The following is a 24,391-nucleotide window of genomic DNA, read 5'->3' as shown; positions in this document are numbered from 1 at the left end:
AGCCTAGAGAAATGGGGGAGATATTGAACAGTTTCTTTTCTTTGGTATTCACTAAGGAGAAGGATATTGGGAGATGTGAGATAAAAAAAGCAAATTGGGTAAATATGGGGAATATAGAGATTACAAAAGATGTAGTTTTAGGGCTTTTGAAGAATATAAAGGTGGATAAGTCTCCGGGACCAGACGGGATCTTCCCCAGGACATTGAGAGAAGTGAAGGAGGAAATAGCAGAGGCTCTGGCAGTAATTTTCCAAATGTCATTAGATATGGGGATAGTGCCAGAGGATTGGCGCATTGCGCATGTGGTTCCATTATTTAAAAAGGGTTCAAGGAGGAAGCCTGGCAACTATCGGCCTGTAAGTTTGATGTCTGGTAGGTAAATTAATGGAGAAAATTCTTAGAGATAGTACTTATAAACATCTGGATAGACAGGGTCTGATCAGGAGCACTCAACATGGATTTGTGGGAGGAAGGTCATGTTTGACCAATCTGATTGAATTTTTTGAAGAGGTGACTAGGAATGTGGATGAGGGTAGCGCAGTGGATGTTGTCTATATGGACTTCAGAAAGGCCTTCGATAAGGTACCACATGGAAGGTTAGTTAAGAAGGTGCAGTCTTTAGGTATAAATTTTGAGATAGTCAAATGGATTGAACATTGGCTGAAAGGGAGAGGCCAGAGAGTGGTAGTGGATAATTGTCTGTCAGGTTGGAGGCCGGTGACCAGTGGTGTGCCTCAAGGATCTGTATTGGGCCCATTGTTGTTCGTTATATACATTAATGATCTAGATGATGGGGTGGTAAATTGGATTAGTAAATATGCAGACGATACTAAGATAGGTGGAATAGTGGATAATGAAGAAGGTTTTCAAGGATTGCAGAGGGATTTGGGCTGCTTAGAAAAGTGGGCTGAAAAATGGCAGATGGAATTTAATGCTGATAAGTGTGAGATGCTTCATTTTGGTAAGAAGAATCAGAACAGGACATACGTGGTAAATGGGAGAGCATTGATGAATACAGAAGAGCAGAAAGATTTAGGAGTAACGGTACATCGTTCCCTGAAGGTAGAAACTCACGTGAATAGGGTGGTGAAGAAGGCTTTTAGTATGCTGGCCTTTATCAATCATTGCATGGAATATAGGAGTTGGGAGGTGATGTTGAGACTGTATAAGATGTTGGTGCGGCCTAATTTGGAGTTCTGTGTGCAGTTCTGGTCGCCTAATTATAGGAAGGATATAAACAGAGTGGAGAGAGTGCAGAGAAGGTTTACCAGAATGTTACCTGGGTTTAAGCATCTAGAGTATAGGGAGAGATTGGACAGATTAGGTCTTTATTCTTTGGAGCGTAGAAGGTTGAGAGGGGATTTGATAGAAGTATTTAAGATTATGAAAGGGATAGACAGAATGGATGTGGATAGACTATTTCCGTTAAGAGGAGGAAAGATTAAAACAAGAGGACATGAGTTAAGAATTAAGGGGCAGAGGTTTAGAGGTAACATGAGGGGGAACTTCTTTACTCAGAGAGTGGTAGCCGTGTGGAATGATCTTCCGGGAGAAATAGTGGCGGCGGAGTCAATTGTATTATTTAAGAAAAGGTTGGACAGGTATATGGATGAGAAGAAGATGGAGGGTTATGGGCATTGTGCAGGGAGGTGGGACTAGAGAGGGGTGTTTGGTTTGGTGCGGACTAGAAGGGCCTAATGGCCTGTTTCCGTGCTGTAAATTGTTATGTTAAGGCAGCCCGTACGTTATACTCGGATACAGACAGTTGATCAATTCATCAATGTAGCAAAATACAATGAACATCAGCCCAAACAAGTTCCCCAAAATTCATTTCTTCATGCCCAAGAATTACATGGGTTTGGATGTTAATTAGAATGTGAATTTACTAGTGAAGGTGCTCTTAGTAGCTATTTCAGAAATTTGTTCCATGGCAATCCGATAGTTCCTGACCTTGAATTTGCAGGACAGATACCACACAAAATAAAAGGCCCTGATCCAAGATGCTGACTGTTCCTTTCACTCCATGGATGCTGCCTGACCTGGTATGCCTCTCCAGCATTCTTTGGATCTACGCTACAGTGGGCACAAGGAGCCCCTTGCGCAAGAAATTTGTTTGAAACATGAACTATTAGGTCTCTTTGACTAGGGAAAAATAATAACCCATTTGAAGGGAATGGAGATTTGAGGAGTAATTTCATATGGTGTTTGATCTGTGAGCTTTTATTCTTCATGCACTAACTAGTCTGCCATGTGAGATTCTGAGAAAGTTGCAAAAATGCTCCTCTATTTTAAGCTATTATAAATCAAAGATTCCGTGAAAATGCCATTGAAGCATTTGCTCTGACCGTCTGGAAAAGATGTGCAATATTGGAATTTTTGAGACTGGCTCAGAGTGTTGTGCACTGACTTTGTAGACCCATCAGGGAATGTTGCATATCATAAGGGCATTGATGAAGAGGAAATGGGCCAGGTTAGAGAACTCTGCCGTTGAGTGCCCCGGTTAGCATAGCAGTTAGAGCAGCACTCTTGCAGCGCCAGCGACTGGTGTTTGAATCTGGTGCCATCTGTAAGGAGTCTGTATGTTCTCCCTCTGTCTGCAGGGGTTTCTTCCTCCCACCCTTCAAATCATATCAGGATTGCAGGTTAATTGGGTGGCATGGGGTTGTGATCTGGAAGGGCCTGTTACCTTGCTGTATGTCTAAATTTAAATTAAATTCAGAATCAGAATTTATTGTCATGAATATGTTACGAAATTTGTTGTTTCACGGCAGCAAAACATTTATATAAACCACCTTACAAAATAAATAAAAATAATGCAAGAAATAGAAAATGTCAAAGTAAGGCAGCGTGTTTGGTTCATTATTCATTCAGCAATCTGATGGCAGCAGGAAAGAAGCTGTCCTTGTGCCACTGAGTGCTCGTCTTCAGGCTCCTGTACCACCTTCCTGATGGTAGCTGAGTGAAGAGGGCATGGCCTAGGTGGTGGGGATTTCTGAGGATAGAGGCTGTTTTTTTTTAAAGACATCACCTTGTAGATGTCCTCTGGAGTGAAGTCTGGTGCCCATGGTGTCGCAGGCTGTGTTAACAATGCTCTGGAGTTTTTTGTCCTGAGTGATGGTGCTTCCTTACCAAGCAGCAATGCAACTGGCCAGAATGCTCTCCACAGTATGTGAATGTTTTGTCCATCATGCCAATCAATTTGGAACATTTTTCAGTCATGCAGATTCTCTTCCTGCCACTTTTTTTTGAAACTTTAGTTTCTACATTCAAGAGTCATCTGGGCAGGTACTTTATGGAGTGCAATACATAAAAGTCTTGCATAAACTCCGTATGTCACGCACCATGCATAAGAATTGAAGGGTGACCAACGTTTCAGGCCTGAGCCCTTCATAAAACCATGAGCAAAAAAGCAGGTAGGTGCCTAAATGAAAAAAGGTGTGGAGGGGAGAAGTGCAGACTAATGGGTAAGAAGTTGTGGGTGGAGTTGGTATAGTTAAATGGGATTAGTCACATTAGGTGGGCTGAAAGGACTATTTCTATGTTGCAATACTGACTACTCAAGTCACCTAAATGTTTCACACACAGCCCATCCCTTTCTCTGTTTTGGGATTCATCCTCTGAGCATAAGGGTGCAAGTCACTGCTTCACTCCTTTGCCAATGAGTTTGCAGGGAGTGTTCCTGAGCAACCTCCTGACAAATGAAGTATTACTACTTTTAAAGTAACTTGAGGGCATCAAAGGTGCTGCTGGAAATGTAGCTGTCCCCATGTATTATGGAATCCCTGATTTTTTTTTTGGTCAGGGCCTTTCAAAGGATGTTTATTATCTCTTGTTGGGGAAGTAAAAGCTGCAGATGTGCTGTAAAATAGGAGAGTTTATTAAACAAAGCAAACTATTTAAAACTTGTCTTGAGCACAAGAGACACCAGGCTGGTGTCCCAAGTTGAGATGAGAAGCAGACATTTTTCCTTGTGAAGAGTGAGCATATTGAGGGTGAGGCAAGTGCATTCAGATCCTAGCTAGAAATTGGTGGAGGAAATGATGTTTTAGATGTGGATCCATCAATTTTCTAGCATGTAATTTTTTTCTCCTGTGTGGTGTCCTGGTTTTTAAGGGTGGCATTTACTCCATTCCCCGGTTTTCGTACTGTAAGGCTTTACCCATGGATCCATTCCAGAGGAATACCCCTTTCCTAATAACAGCAGCAAGAAAAGAGATGGTGTAAAAAAAATATCATTTCACTTTGCATCTGAAGAGCTGAGCAAGGACCAGTGTGGAAGTGTCCACGCAAAATGGTCATTTATTCCAGACAGTAACCAGTGCGTTTTTGCAATTGCAGCAAAGCCCAGTTTGAAAGCACATGTCATTGTGCATCGTGGTGTGGCAACTGTGTGTAGAGGCTTGTTGTAACACGAGCTTTGGGAATACTCGGGGAAACTTGTGTTTAATTCTGCTTCGTTAGAGCTCTCAAAAACATTGCTTGTTTTACTCTCTCTATCTACAAGAAGTGAGTAATGGGCATAATTTCTACGTTCCCAAGCCCTGCTTTTAAAGAAAGGAGAGACAGAGGAAATGGAACTTCAGACATCAGTGGGAAAAATTCTCGTCTGTTTTTCAGGAAGTGCTGGCAAGGCATTTTTTTAAAAAAACAATGGTGTTGGGCAGAGCCAGCATGGGCTTAAAAAAAGGAATCCTGTTTGACAAACCGGTTTCTTTGTGTGTGATTATAACTTGAGCAATAAATAGTCTGATGATATTGTGTTCAGACCTTTATGATATGGCATTGTTAAAATCAATCACAACACTGGATTGGGAGTCACATTTGAGCCAATGTGGATTGATTAATGAATGGAAGTAGTGGAAAAATTAGGCTATTTTTCAGCGAGCTTGTTGACTCGGGATGTCAGGGAAGTGGCAAATGAAATAGTGTTGGAAAGTAGACAGTCATGTACTTGGTAGAAGAAATAAACAGACTCTTCTAAATGGGGGGCGGGGTGGGGGGGTGGAATTGAAATTCCCGCAGATTTAAAGGGTCGTGGGAGCCCTTGAATGTTGAAGCTTTGTAAGGCACTGGTGTGACCTCACTTGGAGCACTGTGAGCAGTTTTGGGATCTTCATTTAAGAAAAGATGTGCTGAAGTTGGAGAGGGTTCACAGGAGGGTCACTAGGAATATTCTGGGAATGAAAGGATTATCATATGAGGAGTGCTTGACGGCTCTTGGCCTGTACTTGTTGGAATTTAGGAGAATGGTTGGGGGGGGAGGGGAAATCTCATTGAAACATTTGGATTGTTGAAAGGAATGGACAGAGGAGAAAGGTTGATTCCCCATAATGGGAGAGTCTAGGACAAGAAGGAACAACTTCAGGATTGAAGGGTGTCTGCTTAGAACAGAGATGGGGAGGAGTTTCTTTAGCCAGAGGGTGGAGAATCTGTAGAATTTGTTGCCATTGGCAATTGAGGAGGCCAAATCATTGGGTGTATTTAAGGCAGAGATTATAGATTCATGATTAGTCAGGGTGTCAGATATTATAGGGAGAAGGCTGGGGAATGGGACTGAGTTGGAGAATGGATCAGCTCTTGATTGAATGGCAGAGCATCTGTACTATCAGACCGGATCGGAGTTTTGGAACACTAAATTCATGGCATTTGGCCAAGCCCAGTGCCACGAATAAACAGTGAAAACACATAAATGCTGGAAGAACTAACTCAGCCAGTCAAACAATGTCCATTGGAGGTAAAGATATGTACAGTCATGCATAATGTCCTTTCGGGCAACATCCAACAGGATATCTGTCCGTGGTCCCAAGAAGGATTCTAGCCCTAAACCTTGAATTGATGGTATTGGTGAGTATTTCCTGCACTTGTTATTACAGTGCTGGTATTGTAACATTTGTCCTGCAGGCGTTAGTCTGTCTTTGAAAGAGTTAGGCTCTGTCACACTATAGGTTAACACACATGCAGCAGGAAATTTTATTGATAAACCCACCCACTGACCGGTAACCTTCTTCAGGAGCTTTACAGAATCCACTACTTTGCCATTTTACCATTATATAACTGATTGAAATTGTGCCACCATATTAGCTGAATCTAACTCATTTTTTAAAAACTCATGCAATGACAGTATGTACTAGATTAACTAATAAGCGGAGAAGATGTGTTTTTAGAGAGGAGTGTTTTTCACTGTGTTGGTTGAAGATTACTTAGTAAAGCAAAATATATAGCTAGTCAATTGCTCGAATTTTCAAAGACAGAACACTAGATTGATTGGCTTGTTTGAATTAAAGTGCAAAGTGAAACGTGGATATAATATGGAGATCGCATAGCGTCCTATTTCACAGAACATATCGTGGGAATTAAATGGCACAAGACTGTAACTGACATTTTGGCCCTGAGCCTTTGTCTCAGGCCTGAAATGTTGGTTATACATCTCCTATGGGCGCTGCCAGACTGGCTGAGTTCCTTCAGCATTTGTGGTTTTGCTAAAATCATCACGTCTGCAGACCTTCGTGTGTCATGAATAAACATAGTCAACTTTCATTGCACTCCCTTAATTGGGTATTTCTTTGCTTGGAGTCCAGACCTGTGTGCACTATTCTGGGATGGTCTCAATGGAGCCTTGTAGAATTGGAGTGAAAACTCTATATAACTGGAAAAAGGTACCTTTAATCTTGTACTCAAAAAAGATCCTGCAGTGAAGGGAACTACTTTAAACATGATTACACCCAGTGGCGTTTTCTCTCCCTGATTTGCTTGGACTCAGCAAAATTCCAGGTCAACTATGTCTTAAGATTGACTTTGCCTCTGGAGTTGATATTTTAATTTCAATGAAGCCTCCAATTGTATAGTAAAACCTCTGGTATCCGGAATTTAAGCAATCAGTCAAAAAAAACAGGAAAATAAATTTTTAAAAATTAAAATTAAAAAAAGGAATAAAATAGGTAAAAAAAAATGCAAGTTTAAAATTATAAAAATGTTCTCTAAAGTAACACATAAACCTTTGATGATGGGATAGGAGCAAATATTCAGCCAGCGGAGTGCCGTGGTCGGGCTTTGCTCGTGGCAGCTGTTTGAATAAGTTGTGTGAAACAGCGATGGCATTGCCCAGGATGAAGAATTGGTTTTTGCCGTTGGGGCGACTCTCTTAAAGTGTCTCCTTATCCCTGTTTAGTAAGTGTCGCCCTGGTCAGAGGCTTTATCTGTCAACTTGGGAGAAGAGGGTGTTAATTATAATGTTCATCTTTTGGATGGTTCCATGATGGTAGTGATCAGCCATGATCTGTAAAATGGTGGTGCTGGCTCGACGGGCCGAAGGGCCTACTCCAGCTCCTATTGTCTATTGTCTATTGAAACCTGCAGATGCAGCGACAGTTAAATGTTTTCAAAGAATGTGACTGAAAATAAAGTAAAATGCTTTAAAGTTTATGTATTCATGCAGGTGAAGTTTGTTCAGAGAATGTACAGTCTAATATTTTTGTCTTTCAAACTCTTTATTCATAATGCAGGTGTATTAGTTAGGCATTGCAAGAGTGAGTCTCAAGCAACCAGAAAATACACTTTCCTGGCACCTACCAATCCCCAATAGGTGCTGGATACCAGGGGTTTCAATGTATCATTTTGGTTTGAAAAGGTTATTGGTAAGAGCAACACTGGGAGACATTTTAATTGCTGTAATGAATGTGGAGTTGGGTGCTTGATTGAAGTAGTCCTGCCTTTTTGTGGCTAGGCAGATTTCTGCATTGTAGGTTAGATGCCATTCTTGGAGCATTACTAGAACTATTATAAATAATTCTGGAGCTCAAATCTACTTTGTTCAGCTCTACTCTTGAGATTGTGGAACATGGAAAAAATCAGCTGAAGACCAACCATCACATGGATTATACACTTGACACTTGCTGGTGGAAGATGATTGAGACTATTTTGGCTTTTGTCTACTGCCATTATGGGATAATTACTGTGATTTGAAAAATTAATGTTCTTTCCTGCTTTATCTGTTTACCCTCGTGCACGATTGGATGTGACACGGCTGCAAAGCTTTGATTTGGTCTGTTGAAAGATCACTTAGATTCTGCTGTTCCTTCTGTTTACAATCCACATAATCCTGCAGTACATGATCGTAATCCTGTTTTTAGCTGCTTGCTTTGCATAAAGAACTACAGGAGATCATTCAGCTTGTAAGAGGTATACTAGATTCTGAGAGGCCTAGATGGGTTGGACAGCCAGTGCCTTTTCCCAAGGGCAGGAATAGCAAATACCAGGGGACAGCTCTACAAAATGACGAGAGTAAAGTTTTGGGGAGACATCAGGGGTAAGTTTTTTTTAGAGTTGTGGGTGCCTGGAATGTCTTGCCAAGGGTGGTGGTGGAGACGGAAAGATTGGGGGCATTTAAGAGACTTTTGGACAAGCACATGGATGAAAGTAAAACAGAAGGATACAAGGTAGGAAGAGATTAGTACATTTTTCTTTTTTTTGGTAGGAATATTCAAGTTGGAAATACAAGGACTGGTTCGACGAAAACAACCAGGAAATCCAGGAGCTGCTGGCAAAGAAGCGAGCTGCCCACCAGGCTCACCTTGCAAAGCCGTCCTGGCCAGAGAAGAAACGAGCCTTCCGTTGCGCATGCAGCCATCTTCAACGCAAATTCCGGGAGATCCAAAATGAGTGGTGGACTAGCCTCGCCAAACGAACCCAGCTCAGCGCGGACATTGGCGACTTCAGGGGTTTTTACGAGGCTCTAAAGGCTGTGTACGGCCCCTCACCCCAAGTCCAAAGCCCGCTATGCAGCTCAGACGGCAAAGTCCTCCTCAGCAACAAGGTCTCCATCCTCAACCGATGGTCAGAACACTTTCAATCTCTTTTCAGTGCCAACCGCTCAGTCCAAGAATCCGTCCTGCTCCAATTCCCTCAACAGCCCTTAAGGCTAGAGCTGGATGAGGTCCTCACCCGGGAAGAGACATATAAGGCAATTGAACCACTGAAAAGTGGCAAAGCAATCCCCCCCAGAGATCTAGAAGGCTGGTGGCAAAACTCTGCATGCCAAACTGCATGAGTTTTTCAAGCTCTGCTGGGACCAAGGAAAGCTGCCTCAGTACCTTCGTGATGCCATCATCATCACCCTATACAAAAACAAAGGCAAGAAATCAGACTGCTCAAACTACAGGGGAATCACGCTGCTCTCCATTGCAGGTAAAATCTTCGCTAGGATTCTCCTAAGTAGAATAATACCTAGTGTCGCCGAAAATGTTCTCCCAGAATCACAGTGCGGCTTTCGCGCAAACAGAGGAACTACTGACATGGTCTTTGCCCTCAGACAGCTCCAAGAAAAGTGCAGAGAACAAAACAAAGGACTCTACATCACCTTTGTTGACCTCACCAAAGCCTTCGACACCGTGAGTAGGAAAGGGCTTTGGCAAATACTAGAACACCTCGGATGCCCCCCAAAGTTCCTCAACATGGTTATCCAACTGCACGAAAACCAATAAGGTCAGGTCAGATACAGCAATGAGCTCTCTGAACCCTTCTCCATTAACAATGGCGTGAAGCAAGGCTGCGTTCTCGCACCAACCCTCTTTTCAATCTTCTTCAGCATGATGCTGAAACAAGCCATGAATTACCTCAACAATGAAGAAGCTGTTTACATCCGGTACCGCACGGATGGCAGTCTCTTCAATCTGAGGCGCCTGCAAGCTCACACCAAGACACAAGAGCAACTTGTCCGTGAACTACTCTTTGCAGATGATGCTGCTTTAGTTGCCCATTCAGAGCCAGCTCTTCAGCGCTTGACGTCCTGTTTTGCGGAAACTACCAAAATGTTTGGCCTGGAAGTCAGCCTGAAGAAAACTGAGGTCCTCCATCAGCCAGCTCCCCACCATGACTACCAGCCCCCCCACATCTCCATCGGGCACACAAAACTCAAAACAGTCAACCAGTTTACCTATCTCGGCTGCACCATTTCATCGGATGCAAGGATCGACAATGAGATAGACAACAGACTTGCCAAAGCAAATAGCGCCTTTGGAATACTACACAAAAGAGTCTGGAAAAACAACCAACTGAAAAACCTCACAAAGATTAGTGTATACAGAGCCGTTGTCATACCCACACTTCAGTTCGGCTCCAAATCATGGGTCCTTTACCGGCATCACCTACGGCTCCTAGAACGCTTCCACCAGCGTTGTCTCCGCTCCATCCTCAACATTCATTGGAGCGACTTCATCACCAACATCGAAGTACTCGAGATGGCAGAGGCCGACAGCATCGAATCCACACTGCTGAATATCCAACTGCACTGGGTAGGTCACATCTCCAGAATGGAGGACCATCGCCTTCCCAAGATCATGTTATATGGCGAGCTCTCCACTGGCCATCGAGACAGAGGTGCACCAAAGAAGAGGTACAAGGACTGCCTAAAGAAATCTCTTGGTGCCTGCCTCATTGACCACCGCCAGTGGGCTGATATCGCCTCAAACCGTGCATCTTGGCGCCTCACAGTTCGGCGGGCAGCAACCTCCTTTGAAGAAGACTGCAGATCCCACCTCACTGACAAAAAAACCAAACACCCAACCCCAACCAACCAATTTTCACTTGCAACCGTGTCTGCCTGTCCCACATCGGACTTGTCAGCCACAAATGAGCCTGCAGCTGACGTGGATATTACCCCTCCATTAATCTTCGTCCGCGAAGCCAAGCCAAAGAAATACAAGTTGGCACAACACGGAGGGCCGAATGTTGTAATGTTCTAGGTGGTGAGAAATATACAAGGCCATGTGGGTTCAGTGTTAGGAATAAAACCCATTTCTTTGGAAACTGAACAATAATGAAAAGCACTACTTCAAAATAAGTTGTATGAACGCAAATTCCTCCTTTCACTGCTAATATCAGGTTAAGCATTGAATATCCCCCAGACCAGGTGGAAGTTTAAATGTTCGAGTCACAATTATCATGTGGAAAAGGCTCCAGCAGCAGATGACATGCGAACAAATGTCTTCAAAGATTAAACTTTCTGAGCTGCTTCAGGTGTTATGGAACAAGCATCCCAGGAATGTAAAGATCCCACAATTACCTCTGCCATCGCAAAGAGAACCCTCCAATTGAGGATAATCACAGAGGGTTTACTCCCAACAGCTGTGGAAAATCTCCATTTAAATCCTGTTAAGCTTACCCCCTTGAGGGAGGCCTACTTGTAGAAAGCCAGTGTAGTTTCTCTGAACAGAGTGGAAACATGAACATTCCATCATAGAACAGGCCTTTCGGCTCACAATGTTGTGCTGACCTAGGTAACATAGTAGATGTGATCTTTGCTGCAAGACAACGCCATGCTCAGAACAAGTCTGTTCTTCACCTTTTTAATCGCAGTCAATCTTGTCGTGAAGGCTAAAGGAAGATCATTTCAAAGTAAGGCTGCCTTGAAAAATGTTGTCACAACTGTCCATAGGGCTATAATAGCCAGAGAAGTGGATGAAAGAGAGCCCTCACATCCACTTCTGGTCGGCAATGGCTATGTCGTCACCCCCATACTATGCAATGCTGTCTGTGTGATAAGAAGATGGAATCAATCTTGGGTGCAGGACTTGTCCTCTTTACAACCTGAGGAAACTTTCAGCCAAACCAAAGTGCAAGAAACTCCCTTTGGGGACTTCCTCTTTGCTGAATCCTGTGCACTCACTGCAAGTTCGGAAGCTAATGTGCAAGAAAGCTTGGCCATGGCAACTTTGGCTTCTCAAAAAATGGCAGCGCTGCCACTGGTTGGGACCTGGGAGAGCACATACACAGTGCTACTCTGAAGAGTTCAACAGCCCAGTCGTAATGCCAGCAGTTCTGTACAGGTGTTAAACAGCCTTTTAAAGTAGCCAATGGTGATTTAAAACCAAAATCCTGCGACCGTTGGGCCTGTGGCCAAGGTGGTGGTGAAAGTGTGCTCAGCAGAGTCCCTGACAGGGGCTGTGTGGGTGAGAGACCCACACAGGACTGTGGGCGGCCTGCGGTCGAGGGATCCGCTGCTCAAGCTCCTGGAAACTGGTTCATAGGATCTAGGGATCGGAGCTGAGATCAAGAAGGTGCTGAGGGCAAGAGGGGCTCCTGGATTCCTCGGATATTGAAGGCTTCCTGATCGTGTCGGAGGTTTGGACCTGGAGCTTGGATTGCCAATGGATCGAACAGGAAGCAGGGGCACTTGAGACAAATCCACAGACACACAGTAACTCTGAAAGGACTCTCTTACTTTCTCTTACTGTAAGGGGTGCCGAGCAACACTAATGGCATCCCTTTGTCTGACTGATGACAGGTGGAAGGTAATTTCATGTAATATTGCATGTTCTGTATTATTACATGAAAATAAAGGAATCTTGAATTAGTGTAAAGAAAACTGAAGCCCAGCACCAAACCCTCCATTTACAGAGCCAAATATCCTGGTGAATGGTCAAAGGCTTTCAGTAGTCGGTAAGCTGACAATCTGTGGCAACATTCTGATGAAGGCAACAACAGGTTAGTAAAAGCCAGCTTTGCCTTTGGAAGACTCAGAAGTATCAGGATCAGAATCTGTGAGGGCACCGATGGCAAGCAGGACTCCTGAAGGACCTTGGGCTTTGACAGCTTCCTAAACATATTGGGGGTTCGCAACCAGGGGCTTAGGAGGATGACTTGGATGCCTGGTGCTTGGGTTCACTCCTTGAGTGGACAGGAGACTGTATGACTATTGAGATTAGAGTAGTGCAGGAGGCAATGGCTTCAGAAGGATGCACAGTTAATCCCTGAAAGGACTCTTGCTTCTCTTCCCCTTGGTAGGGGTACCGGGCAAATGAAAGTAAACAAATTTTGTAAATTTATGTACATGACAATGAAGAAAACTTAAAAAAAAAATCAGCTGAAAGACTGAGCTGTACATTTATTGTGCTGTTGTCATTTCCATCTTGCTCAATGCCTGTGATACATGGACAGTTATGTCAGACACGCCAGACAGCTTAACCACTTCCACATGACCTGTCTGTACAGAATAACGTGGCTAGACAAAACTCACAAGTTCTGTCCCAAACCAACCTCCCCAGCCTTGACACACTGTTGAAAGAATCACAGATCAGATGGGCAGGGAATGTGAGAATGTCAGACAGAATACCATTGTGGCATCTTTATGGAGAGATGGGGGGTGGTGGGTTGAGAATGGGAATGGGGTGGAAGAATGATCATGAGGTGGACAGAAAAGAGTGAATACCCCTGAAGAGTTTAACATTGATGCCCAGCACTTGGAACAAGAAGCATTGAGTCATCCTGTTTAACGTACCTGCACAAAAAGTGCTTCTCCCTCTAAGAAGGAGGGATAAAAGGAGGAAAAGGGAAAAGAGTACCCAAACAATAGCTGATGCTGCAGTCTCCCTCTCACCCCCGTGTGAATCCTCGTTGATCCAAACAACTAACTTATACAGGTTGCAACTTTAAAGTTTAGATCCCATCATCTTGTTTGAGTACAAGTGACTAGAAGACCCTGGATTATAACATTGATTTTAGGTTAATTCATTTCCACTACACTCTACAAAATGCTTTCCTCAATTCCCAAAGGACAGCTGTCATAAATATTTCCAAAATTCTGTTATCCTTGATACAGTACAGTAAAACTGGTATCTGGAATTCAAGCAACCGCCAAAAAAAATCAAGGAAAGTAAATGAATAAAATTAAAATAAGAATAAAACAATAGATAAGAAAATGTAAGTTTAAAATTGTAAATGTTCTCTGAAGTGACACAAGCCTTTGGTGAAGATGGGAGCAAATATCCAGCCACCAGAGGGCCTTGGTCGGGCTTTGCTCGTAGCAGCTGTTTGAATAAAGTTGTGTGAAACTGTAATGGTGTCGCCCAGGATGAAGAGCTGTTGGGATGACTCTCTTAAAGTATCTCCTTATTCCTGCTTAGTAAGTGTCGCCCCTGTCAGAGGCTTTATCTGTAAACTTGTGAAGGGGGATTTAATTTCTATGACCTCATTGTTTGTCTTTTGGGCAGCTCCATCAAGGGGGAGGAACCTGCAGATAGAGTGACAGTTAAATGTTTTCAAAGAATATGAGTGAAAATAATGTAAATAACATTCATATATTCATGCTGGTGAATATTGATCAGTGTAAATACAGTATAGTATTTTTGTCTTTTCAACTGTTTATTCTTAATGCCGATGTATTAGGCATTGTAAAATTAAGTCTCAAGCAACCAGAAAGTACACTTATCCAGCATCTACTAATTCCCAAAGGTGCCAGATAACAGGGATTTTACTGTAAATTGGGCAGAGCTTTATGCTGTGGACCCATGTTTACTTGGCACTGAATTGAATTTAAAAAATCATTTTTTATTGATTCCATTTTGCTGTAGAATGCTGGTTTTGAGCAAAGTACACTCATTTTGTTGTTTTATAGATGCGTAATCTTCATTAGCTAATTAAATGTTTTGCTTAACCAGTGGTTCCCAGCCTTTTTCTTTCCACTCACATACCATTTTAAGTCATCCCTAGGCCATTGGTGCTCTGCGATTAATAAGGGATTGCTTAAGGTGGGATCCGGGTGAAAACCATTGTTTTAATCGTCCCTCATGGACTCGTTATGTGCACGGTTTTAGAGCTCCAAAGGAAATGGGCCAATTACAATTTTTCTCAAGCAAAATATTTTAGTAACAATCGGGTCTAGAGCATAGATCCTCAACCATCCCTTCCCACTCAGATCCCACCTTAAGCAACCCCTTACTAATCAGAGCCCCGATGGAATAGCTATTACTTAAAGTGGGATGTGAGTGGAAAGAAAAAGGTTGAGATCCACTAGCTTAAGACAAGAATATTTTCCTTGTCTCTTTTCAAAGTACAATTTAAATGACTAAATCTTGTTTGGCTTGGGCTCGTTAACCTTAGCAGAGAGAGTACTTTTTTGAGTTAATTAACTGACCACTCACCACTCATCTAGAGGTGGGAAAGATTCCAAGACCCCCATACCCAGGAGTTTTAACATGAATGGAATGTTAACCCTTTGGACTCCAGCCATTTTTTATCTTTCATAATATAGTCCATGGGTAAACTGGAGTTGATTGATCTGTTCAGTCACTGATGCCACATTATATCTGGCCAGTCACTGTCCTATTCATACCCTACATGGTCCTAGATAATGAAAAAAACAATTTTAAATGTTCTTACCTTTACTTCCAGGACTTTATTTTGTTGTGTAACGTGGTGAAGCAGCTGTTTTTACCCAAACCTTTGCAAAGATGCACTTCCAGTACAAACACCAGTTCAAGCCAGAATGCTGGAAAACCCAGGATGTTGGTAGTTCCGGAAAACTGGGACTCAGAGTCTAAAGGGTTAAAGTATGCAAGTCTCTGGGTTGCTAATACCTGATCTGAAAGGGCTAAGGCCATGTAACAAAAGTCCACTGGAGCAGACAGGCAAGATGAAGCAAAAAAAATCTGGGATCGTGGGAGTTGCACTCCCTCTCAATAATGGGCAAGAAAGAGCCTGGTCATCAGCTGCAAGGCGCTCTCTGCTGCTCCAAGCATGGCCTTTCCTATGGCCCTCTACCCTGCCAGTCACCCAAGCCATCTTCTGGTTTTTCTGCTGGGGATTCAAGATTAATCAGGTCTGACAGGTTGCCGTGTACAAGACCCAATGTGATGGGGGGGGGGGGGGGTCAAAGTGTCCCTGGTGCCCCCACCCCCACATCCTGATGACCACCATTGTGTGGCTGAATCAAGCTGTGGTTGTAAACAAAATGCATTAAAACCCCCGGTAACCGACATCTATGGGAATAAGTGAGTTTTCCAGTTGCTTGAGGCTCACTCTAACAATGCCTAGCTAATACACCTGCATAAAGAATGAATAGTTTAAAAAACAAAAATACTATATAGTCCTTGCATTGAACAATAACATTATAGATGGTTAACCCCCCCCCCCCCCCCCTTCCCCAAGCTTATAGATAAATCCTTCTTAATGTACTGTCTCTTACTAAGCAGGGATAGGGAGACATTTTAATAGAGTCTCCCCAAAAGCGAGCGGCATCAACCAGCTCTTCATCCTGGGAGATGCCATTGCTGTTTCACACAACTTTATTTATATGACCAAGGCTCTCTGCTGACTGAATATTTGCTATCATCTTCACCAAAGGTTTATGTTACTTCAGACAGCATTTACTTTTGCAATTTAAACTTTTATTTATATTTTTTATTTATTATTATTCATTCTGTTGTTTATTTTCCTCTATTGTTTGCCAGTTGCTTGATTTCCAGATAGCAGGGGTTTTACTGTACATGAGCAGCAAGTGTCATTACATGCCAAGGTATTAAGATCAGCCATGATCTCATTGAATGGCGGAGCAGGCTCGAAGGGTCGAATGACCTATTCCTGCTCCTATCTTCTATGTTTCTATGACCCCCCCCCAGTGGTATGAAGGATGGGTCTGGCTTTGTAATGTGCCAATTACTTGGACATTGACTGCCTACCATATGTGGAATATTTCTGTCAGCATGTCCATCAGACAGTGGTCAGCATGGAACGTCCTGCAGGCATTGTGGAACAAGGACGATAGATCGTTACGTTGATGGCTGGGAAGTAAGGTGAGAGAGTAGTGGAGAATATTGTCTGCTGAGGAGAGATTAAGCAGGCTGGGCCTTGTGCTCTAGAGTTTAGGAAACTGAGATGTGATTTGACTGGGATTGTACTGAAGGGGTTGGCCATTGTTCCCTCTAAGCTGTGCGCATGTGCATATTGCAACCAGCGCACAAATGGAGCACAGTAGTTCAAAGATGGAATAAGATCATAATTAAATCCATTACTTTGCAGAATGAAATCATACTTGTCTTAAAACATGCCAGTACAGTTTTATTAGGCTGTGCCTAAATGATGTTGAAACAACTTCAAGTTTACATTTGCACAAGCATTCAGTCTGCCCATACTTTTGTCAAAGGAAAACAATTTGCACAAAAGATTTTTAAGCACACTGACTACTAAAAATGAGAGAGAACATTGGGCCAGTTGTCTATTCAGAAATAGAACCAGTCCAAGGAATTCCCTGCCCAAGCAGATTGTGGACATTTAGTTGCTGAATATATTTAAATCAGTGATTAATGACTTTTAGGATAGCAAGGGAATCACGATCTAGTGTTAATGGAGAAAAGTGGCATTGACATAGATTAGCTATGCTCCTCTTGAATGGACACAAGTTTGGAGACATCATTCCAATCTGTCTGACCTGAACATGCACTGATCCAAACCCTCGGCATTGTCTTTCTCTGAGGTGCTCTCATCTACGTTTTATTTACCCACAAGCAAAATGTCACTGCTGGACATACTGTTCAGATCAGGTAGCATTGAGGACCCCTACCACCCCGCACACAGCATCTTTCGGGAAAGGTAATATGGGAGCCAGCACCACCAGGCTGAGGAACAGCTTCTTCCCATGGGCAGTGAGATAGCAGAATGACCCAAGGAACTGCTCACACTGACCCTCTGGGACTCTCCTATTTGCTAAACAGTATTTTTTTTTATTTTTAAATGTATACTTGTCCTGCATATGTATTGTTTGTGTGTGTGTTATGTCTAGCTGTGTGGCTCCATGTTTTTGCATCGAGGAACGGAAAATGCTCTTTCATCAGGTGACACGTACAATCAGACGACAATAAACTTGAACTGGATTGACCGTGACAGTAACATTCCTTCAGAACTCTGAGACGCTATCAATCTGAAACATGATGCTTAGCACCTTAACAAAAAAGGGATAATTATTACGCAAATTATATGTTATCTTTTCCAATGGAATATAAGATCTCATCTCATTTCCATATGCCACCATTGAATGCTCATTTTCCCAAATAATAGCCAAATATTTTTGTGCCACAGCTAATGCCACTCTCAAAAACACATTTTGAAACATCTAATTTTAATTCCAGACTCAATTTTTTTAATATAACCCAATAAAAATACCAAAGGGTCAAGCAAAATTTTGAATTTAAATAAACCCTCTAAAAATTCCATAATTCTATTCCAAAAAGGTTTCACTGTCTCACACAACCAAGTAGAATGTTTAAAAAGAAAAGAACCAACTTGTTTGTGGCATCTAAAACATAAATCAGAAGAAATCAACATATTTCTTTAACTTCTCAGGAATTAAATAGAGTTGATGTATAAAATTATAATGAACCAATCTATATCCTACATTCACTAATTTTATCTTCACATATCCAATCGTCCTGAGAAATAGAAATAAACAAATCTCTTTCCCACCTAAGCCTAGATTTATAAATATCCGGCTTATTCATTTTCTGTTGTAATAAAGCGTACATCTCAGATATAGATCCCTTCTTACCTCCTTCAATAAGATTATCTAAAAGTAAGGCTCGAACCTGATAATACTTGTTTCGAAAATCCTGATGATGTGTTAGTGTAATAAAACCAGAGTACTGTAATAAAAAAAAGACATACTTACTTGCATCCCATTGCCCTATTTGCAGCTAGATAGGTTCTGAATCTTTATCAAATGAACAAAATGCATGCTTTTCTGCATGGTCTTCTCTCTGATTTGGAATTCTTTCTCTTTGCTTTGATTTTTTTTTGTAGCATTATATTTTCTTTTTTTAATTGAGAAGGAATAAATGTAGGCAAACAGAGAACAGAAATATTCAGTAATAAATAATGAGCAAAGTACAAGTCCTTAAATGAGTCTCTGATTGAGTTTGTTATTGAGGAGTCATATGGTGGAGGGGTTCCTGAACCTGGGGGTGTGAGTCTTGTGGCACCGAGACCTCTTTCCTGATGGCAGCAGCGAGAACACAGCGTGCTGGGTGGTGAGGGTCCTTGATGATCGCTGCTGCCTTCCTGTTAATAAAATAATCCGAGTAAAATGGCAATAGAAACATGGCTAGAAATGCTTTTAATGAAAAGACATCAAAGTGAACTATCACTTGTTTTTCTTGCAGTTGATGTCCGATGGTCTGACTTTGTTTCAGCATCTGCAAGATTTTACTTTGAAAATAGAAGAGCTAGCAGCAGGGGGAAACAGTGGGTGACAGAAATGTTTTGTTCATCTCGTATGCTCCAAGCCAAAACAATCAAGTCAAGTTTATTGTCATCTGATTGCACAAGTACAACCTAATGAAGCAGCTCTTTCTGGTCCTCGGTGCAAAGCTCACAGACTCACAGCCAGATATAACGCATACTGGCAAACCATACATATGCAGGACAAGAACTCGTACATACAAATCCATTTTGTTTCTTGAATACGAGAGTCTCGGAGGGTTAGTGTGAGTGGTTCCTTGGGTCATTCAGCATCCTCACTGGGAAGAAGCTGTTCCTCAGCCTGGCGGTGGTGGCTCTGATCCTCCTGGATCTCTTCCCCGACAGGAGCAACTGAATGATGCTGTCTGCAGGGTGGAAGGGATCCTCATTGACTTCAGACATTGATCACGGTAGATCAGGTTGATTGAGGGAGGGGAAGGGAGACTCCATTGATCCTCTCCGTCATTATATGGTCTTGTGCATTGACCTCCGGACCTTTTCTCTGCAGCAACCATACCACACTCATATAGCCAGCCAGGATACTCTCCTGTAGAGGTTGACATGATGGTGGCCAGTAGCCTTGCCCGCTTCACTGTTGCACCTTCTTGACAAGCAAGGAAATGTTGTATGTCCACAACAGGTCACTAGTTAGGTGAACTCCACGGAACTTGGTACTCTCCACTACAGAGTTATTGATGTGCAATGGAGGGTCGTTCCTAGTCCTTCTGAAGTCCTTTGTTCTTGCAAAAGCTCATTGTGCAAAACATCAAAGTAAGAATGAAGAATTATTTACTAAGCAGTCCTCGAGCCCTCTCTACTGATTTCAGCAGACCACTGACTGGTCACCATTTGGTGTGACATCAGGGTTCCCTTCTGCCCCCATTATATATCACTATTCCTCTTCAGTGAATTCAGTATTTGTCACATAACATTGATTAGAAGTCTAGTCAAAGGACCATAGGAATGGCAGAGAGGATTACTGGGATCTCCCTCCCCCATGCACCCGCCCCCCCTCCACCCCCCTGAGTTGGAATCACTGTTTGAAGAGGGGCGTGCAAAATCATTGAGCACCCTGCTCACAGCATCTTTCAGCTACTCCTGTCAGCGACAGGGATCCAGGTGGATTAGAGCCACCAGGCTGAGGAACAGCTTCTTCCCATGGGTAGTGAGAACACTGAATGAACTGTTCATGTTAACACTCAGGGTCTTTACTATTTATTCAACAATATTTATTCATTTTTCATAATTATTTACGTAGTGTATATATGTTTCTATTGTATGTGTGTTATGTACAGATGTGTGTTTGCATGTTTTTGCACCGAGGACCGGAGAACATTGGTTCAACGCGTTGGACTTGTGCAATCAGATGATAATGAACTTTATTCCTTGTCTCTTGAAGTGTCAGGTGTTTAAAGAACCCTTCACCATTCCTCCTGAAAGAATAAATCAACCCAATTCTCTTGTTTATCTTTTCTGAAATGTTTTTACAAGATAATTATCAGGCAGCTCAATGTTCCAGGTAGAGGTTTTGTAACCATGGAAACAATTTGCTTTTTATTACAGGGCATGTAAAGAGTGAAACGTGTATTCTACTTTGCCTTTTTGGCCGAGTGATTTAAAAAAAAATCTTAATGGTTTTTTAAAAAAGCTTGATTTCAGTCTGTGAGCTGGGTTAGGCATGAGCTAATTAACAAGATAGTTCTCGTCTAAATATAGATTAGTCGGGGGAAACAATACACAGCTGAAGGCTACAAGAATCATTCTTTAACATGGCTATATATGGGAGATGAAGATTGTCATGCTTTTCAGTTTACGTTGTGATGTTTTGCCCATGTAGGGCACACAGGCACTGCTTTACATTTTAATGTCTTGACCTGCAAACCGTTCTTTAACTAAATTCAGAACAAGAATTCCTTCATTCTTTAAGAGCAGGGTTTTAATCTTCCGCACTGCTCATTCTAACTTGCATTCCTGAAATCGAACTGAAGTAGTAAAGTAATATTTCCAATCTTTTTTTAATTAAAGAAACTGATGTCCATCCTAAATACAGTAAATTCTTGTTTATCCAGTATTTGTGCATCCAAAATTCTCCTGTAACTGGCAGTTTTCAATGCAAGTAGGCTCAAAGTGAAATTCTCTTTCAACTGTTCTCCAAAATGTGAAAGGAGATTATTATTTCATTTATGTTGAGGCCAGTTGCAGTTGCTGGGTGATTAACAATTACATCCTATATGAAGATTTGGCACTCCCCATGATTACTGCCACTCATTTGATGTTTGTTGTACTTTACATCAAATTCTAATTAGCCTTAATATCATTTTACAATGGAAAACTCTATTTGAAAGGGTAAGGAAATGAATGGCAATTTATTTAAATGTTTATGAGCATACTTGTGTTCTGTGATGTCTATTATTTTTCAGCAATTGACATGCAACTTCTAATCCCCATTCTCCATGGATGCCAGATGTTCAAGAGTATGCTCAGTGGTTTTCAAACTTTCTCTTTCCACTCACATACCACCCTAAGTAATCCCTTACTAATCCCAGATCTGGCACCTAAGCTGGGTATGCGAGTGGAAAGGAAAAAGTTTGAAAACTACTGGCGCAGAGGGAGGCACTCTTGGCGTGGTTAGCATAGAGTGCTACACGTTGTAGAAGATGGAACAGTTAGCTTAGATCAGTGGTTTTCAAACTTTCCACTCACATACTGCCTTAAGTTTTCTCTACACCATAGGTACTCTGATTAGTAAAGGATTACTTAAGGTGGTACATGAGTGGAAAGAAAAAGTTTGTAAACCACTACTCTACATTAAACTGAGAATTCTGTGGCAGGTACTGATATCCCTGTTGAATCTGAAGAACATACAATTGAGTCTGCACAAATTTTATTGAGAAAGATATTGAATTTGTACCAGGGTGTGCATTACAGTTTATAAACTAACAATCTAAATCGGAGAGACTGGGTGCAGACAGGGCAATAGCTTTGCTGAGCACCTCTGCTCTGTCTGCCGCAATAGCACGGATCTCTCAGTGGCCACCCAGTTCCCCTTCCCAGTCTCTTGCATTGCCAGATTGAGACCACTTGCAAATTGGAGGAACAACACCTCGTCTTCCAATCAGATGAGAATCACCCTTCTCCCCACTTCTTACCCGTCTCCTTCCCTCTAGTTCTCTCTCTTCCCTTTTCCTTCTATCTCCTTTCACAGAGCCAAAATCAATTCTCCTCTTATCGTATTGAATTAGTTCCTTTTGGCTGTTCATCTGTACTCTCCCTTTCTCTCTAGTCCTTAATTCAGATGCCTGCCTGCTTGTACCTTGAGGAAGGGCTCAGCTCCTAAATGTTGGTAATATATCTTTACTTCCTATGGGCATTGTGAGACCGGCTGAGTTCTTCCAGCATATCAGTGTTTTTGCTACAATCTCAGTATCTGAAGACTTTAGTGTTTCACTCCATAAACTAACTTTCACCAGGTACAGGATGTCTGCAGGTTATATAAGAGTTTTGAGATCTGTCCACAAACTGAACTTACTATCAGTATTTAACTGGCTAGATTGTATCACTCGACGTACACTTGCTATAATTCTTTCATTGTTATCCGTAAATTTAGCTATTGAAATGTATACTTTAACCTGTCTTTGTCAAATACCTTGAAAAATTATTACTAGCTTGAAAAATGTGGGGAGAGAATTTGTGCAAAGCTGGGTTTTGGAAATGAGCTTTCCCAGGGAGTCCCTGTATTCCAGGTGCTCCTCTCAAACCTCTTCTGATGTTTTCTGCCTTTTCGATTTGTCCGCTTTCAGGGCTGAACTTCCGTACGGATTTCTACTTTGATTCTTGTTCAAAAGCACATGACATTCTGCACCTTGGTAAAATTAACCAACAACTCAAGTTCCATGTGTCACTGGGAAGGCTGCTGCCTCCCTTGACCTCTCTGCCAATCATTGATGAGCCCACTTTCTCCAGCTAAACATTTTGATATCACTTCCTTGGTTTTATTATCTAGACACTGATTCTATCCAGCTTCTTGTCCACATCAGCCTAATTCGGGTTGACATCCTGTGAAAAACTGAATTGCAATTCCAACATCGTGAAGGCAGCCACTTTTCTGATGTTGCTGGTCTCCACTCCTATAGTCTGTTTGGAGGGCTATTGACTGGGTGCAGGTCAGTGGGACTAGGCAAAAAAAATGGTTCAGCACAGAAGTCTTCCTGCAATTTCTTTATTAGTGGCTGATAATTTAGTTTGTACAAGTGACGCAAGTTATTATTTAACCTGATCCCAGGGTATCAGATTGCTTGTGTTTGCCATTTAAATGTTGATTCTTTTTTAAATTTTCTATAATCCACATTACTCATTGGCATCACTTCACTTTCATTTGCATTGACCTTGTACCCTGATATTTCTCCATATTCCTTCAATTTCTTTTTTTTTAATTTTTAAAAATTTTTCACACTATGAACCATACTGACCAAAATACACATAAACATTTCCCTCTTGAATATACACAGTGTCATTTTCTCCCCTTTTTCCCCCTCCCTTCCCTCCCTCCTACCCACCCCCCCCTCCCCATCCACTCAACCAATCTGTTTGCTAATAATTTTGCTATTATCTTATAATCTGAATTAAGTAGAGATATTGGTCTATATGATGCTGGTGTTAGTGGATCCTTCCCCGTCTTTGGTGTTATGTAATTATTGCTATCTTACATGAATCTGGCAAGTTTTGTGTTTCTTCTATCTGGTTCATTACTTCCAGGAGAGGAGGAATTAATAACTCTTTAAATGTTTTATAAAATTCTATTGGAAATCCATCCTCTTCTGGTGTTTTATTGTTCAGCAGCTTTTTTAATATATCCTGTACTTCCTCTATTTCAAATGGTTTTATAAGTTTGTTTTGATCATCTTCTTGCAATTTCGGCAGTTCAACTTTAGCTAAAAATTCCTCTACTTTATCATCTTTCCCCTCGTTCTCAGTTTGGTATAATTGTTCATAAAATTCCTTAAAATTTTCATTAATCTCTGTTGGATTAAATGTAATTTGTTTGTCCTTTTTCCTTGATGCCAGTATCGTTCTTTTAGCTTGTTCTGTTTTAAGTTGCCAGGCTAATATTTTGTGTTTTTTCTCCCAGTTCGTAATACTTTTGCTTTGTTTTCATTATGTTCTTGTCCACCTTGTATGTTTGTAATGTTTCGTATTTAATTGTTTTGTCCGCCAATTCTCTCCTTTTCGTTATATCATCCCTTTTTACTAATTCCTTTTCTGTACTTACTATCTCCCTTTCCAACTGCTCTGTTTCCCGATTGTAGTCCTTTTTCATCTTAGTTACAGAATTTATTATCTGCCCTCTAATGAAGGCTTTCATTGCCTCCCATAATATAAATTTGTCTTT

At 41.7% G+C, this 24,391-nt stretch overlaps 1 protein-coding gene across 4 annotated transcripts in view; it reads left to right on the top strand.

Moving 5' to 3' along the window:
* The window catches only part of LOC138755002 (misshapen-like kinase 1), a 406,606-nt gene that overhangs the window by 11,223 nt on the left and 370,992 nt on the right, over positions 1 to 24,391 (top strand). The window contains exon 1 of one of the 4 annotated variants that reach the window (XM_069920128.1): positions 5,820 to 5,844. The exons of the other annotated variants lie outside the window; for them this stretch is intronic. Coding sequence (XP_069776229.1) covers positions 5,836 to 5,844 — 9 coding nt within the window. The 5' untranslated portion in view covers positions 5,820 to 5,835. Of the gene's footprint in view, positions 1 to 5,819; positions 5,845 to 24,391 lie in introns of those variants that run through there. 4 annotated transcript variants of the gene reach the window in all.

This window comes from Narcine bancroftii, chromosome 2 (genome assembly GCF_036971445.1).
Source record: "Narcine bancroftii isolate sNarBan1 chromosome 2, sNarBan1.hap1, whole genome shotgun sequence".
Lineage (NCBI taxonomy): Eukaryota > Metazoa > Chordata > Chondrichthyes > Torpediniformes > Narcinidae > Narcine > Narcine bancroftii.
This window is presented reverse-complemented; position numbering and strand designations above follow the sequence as displayed.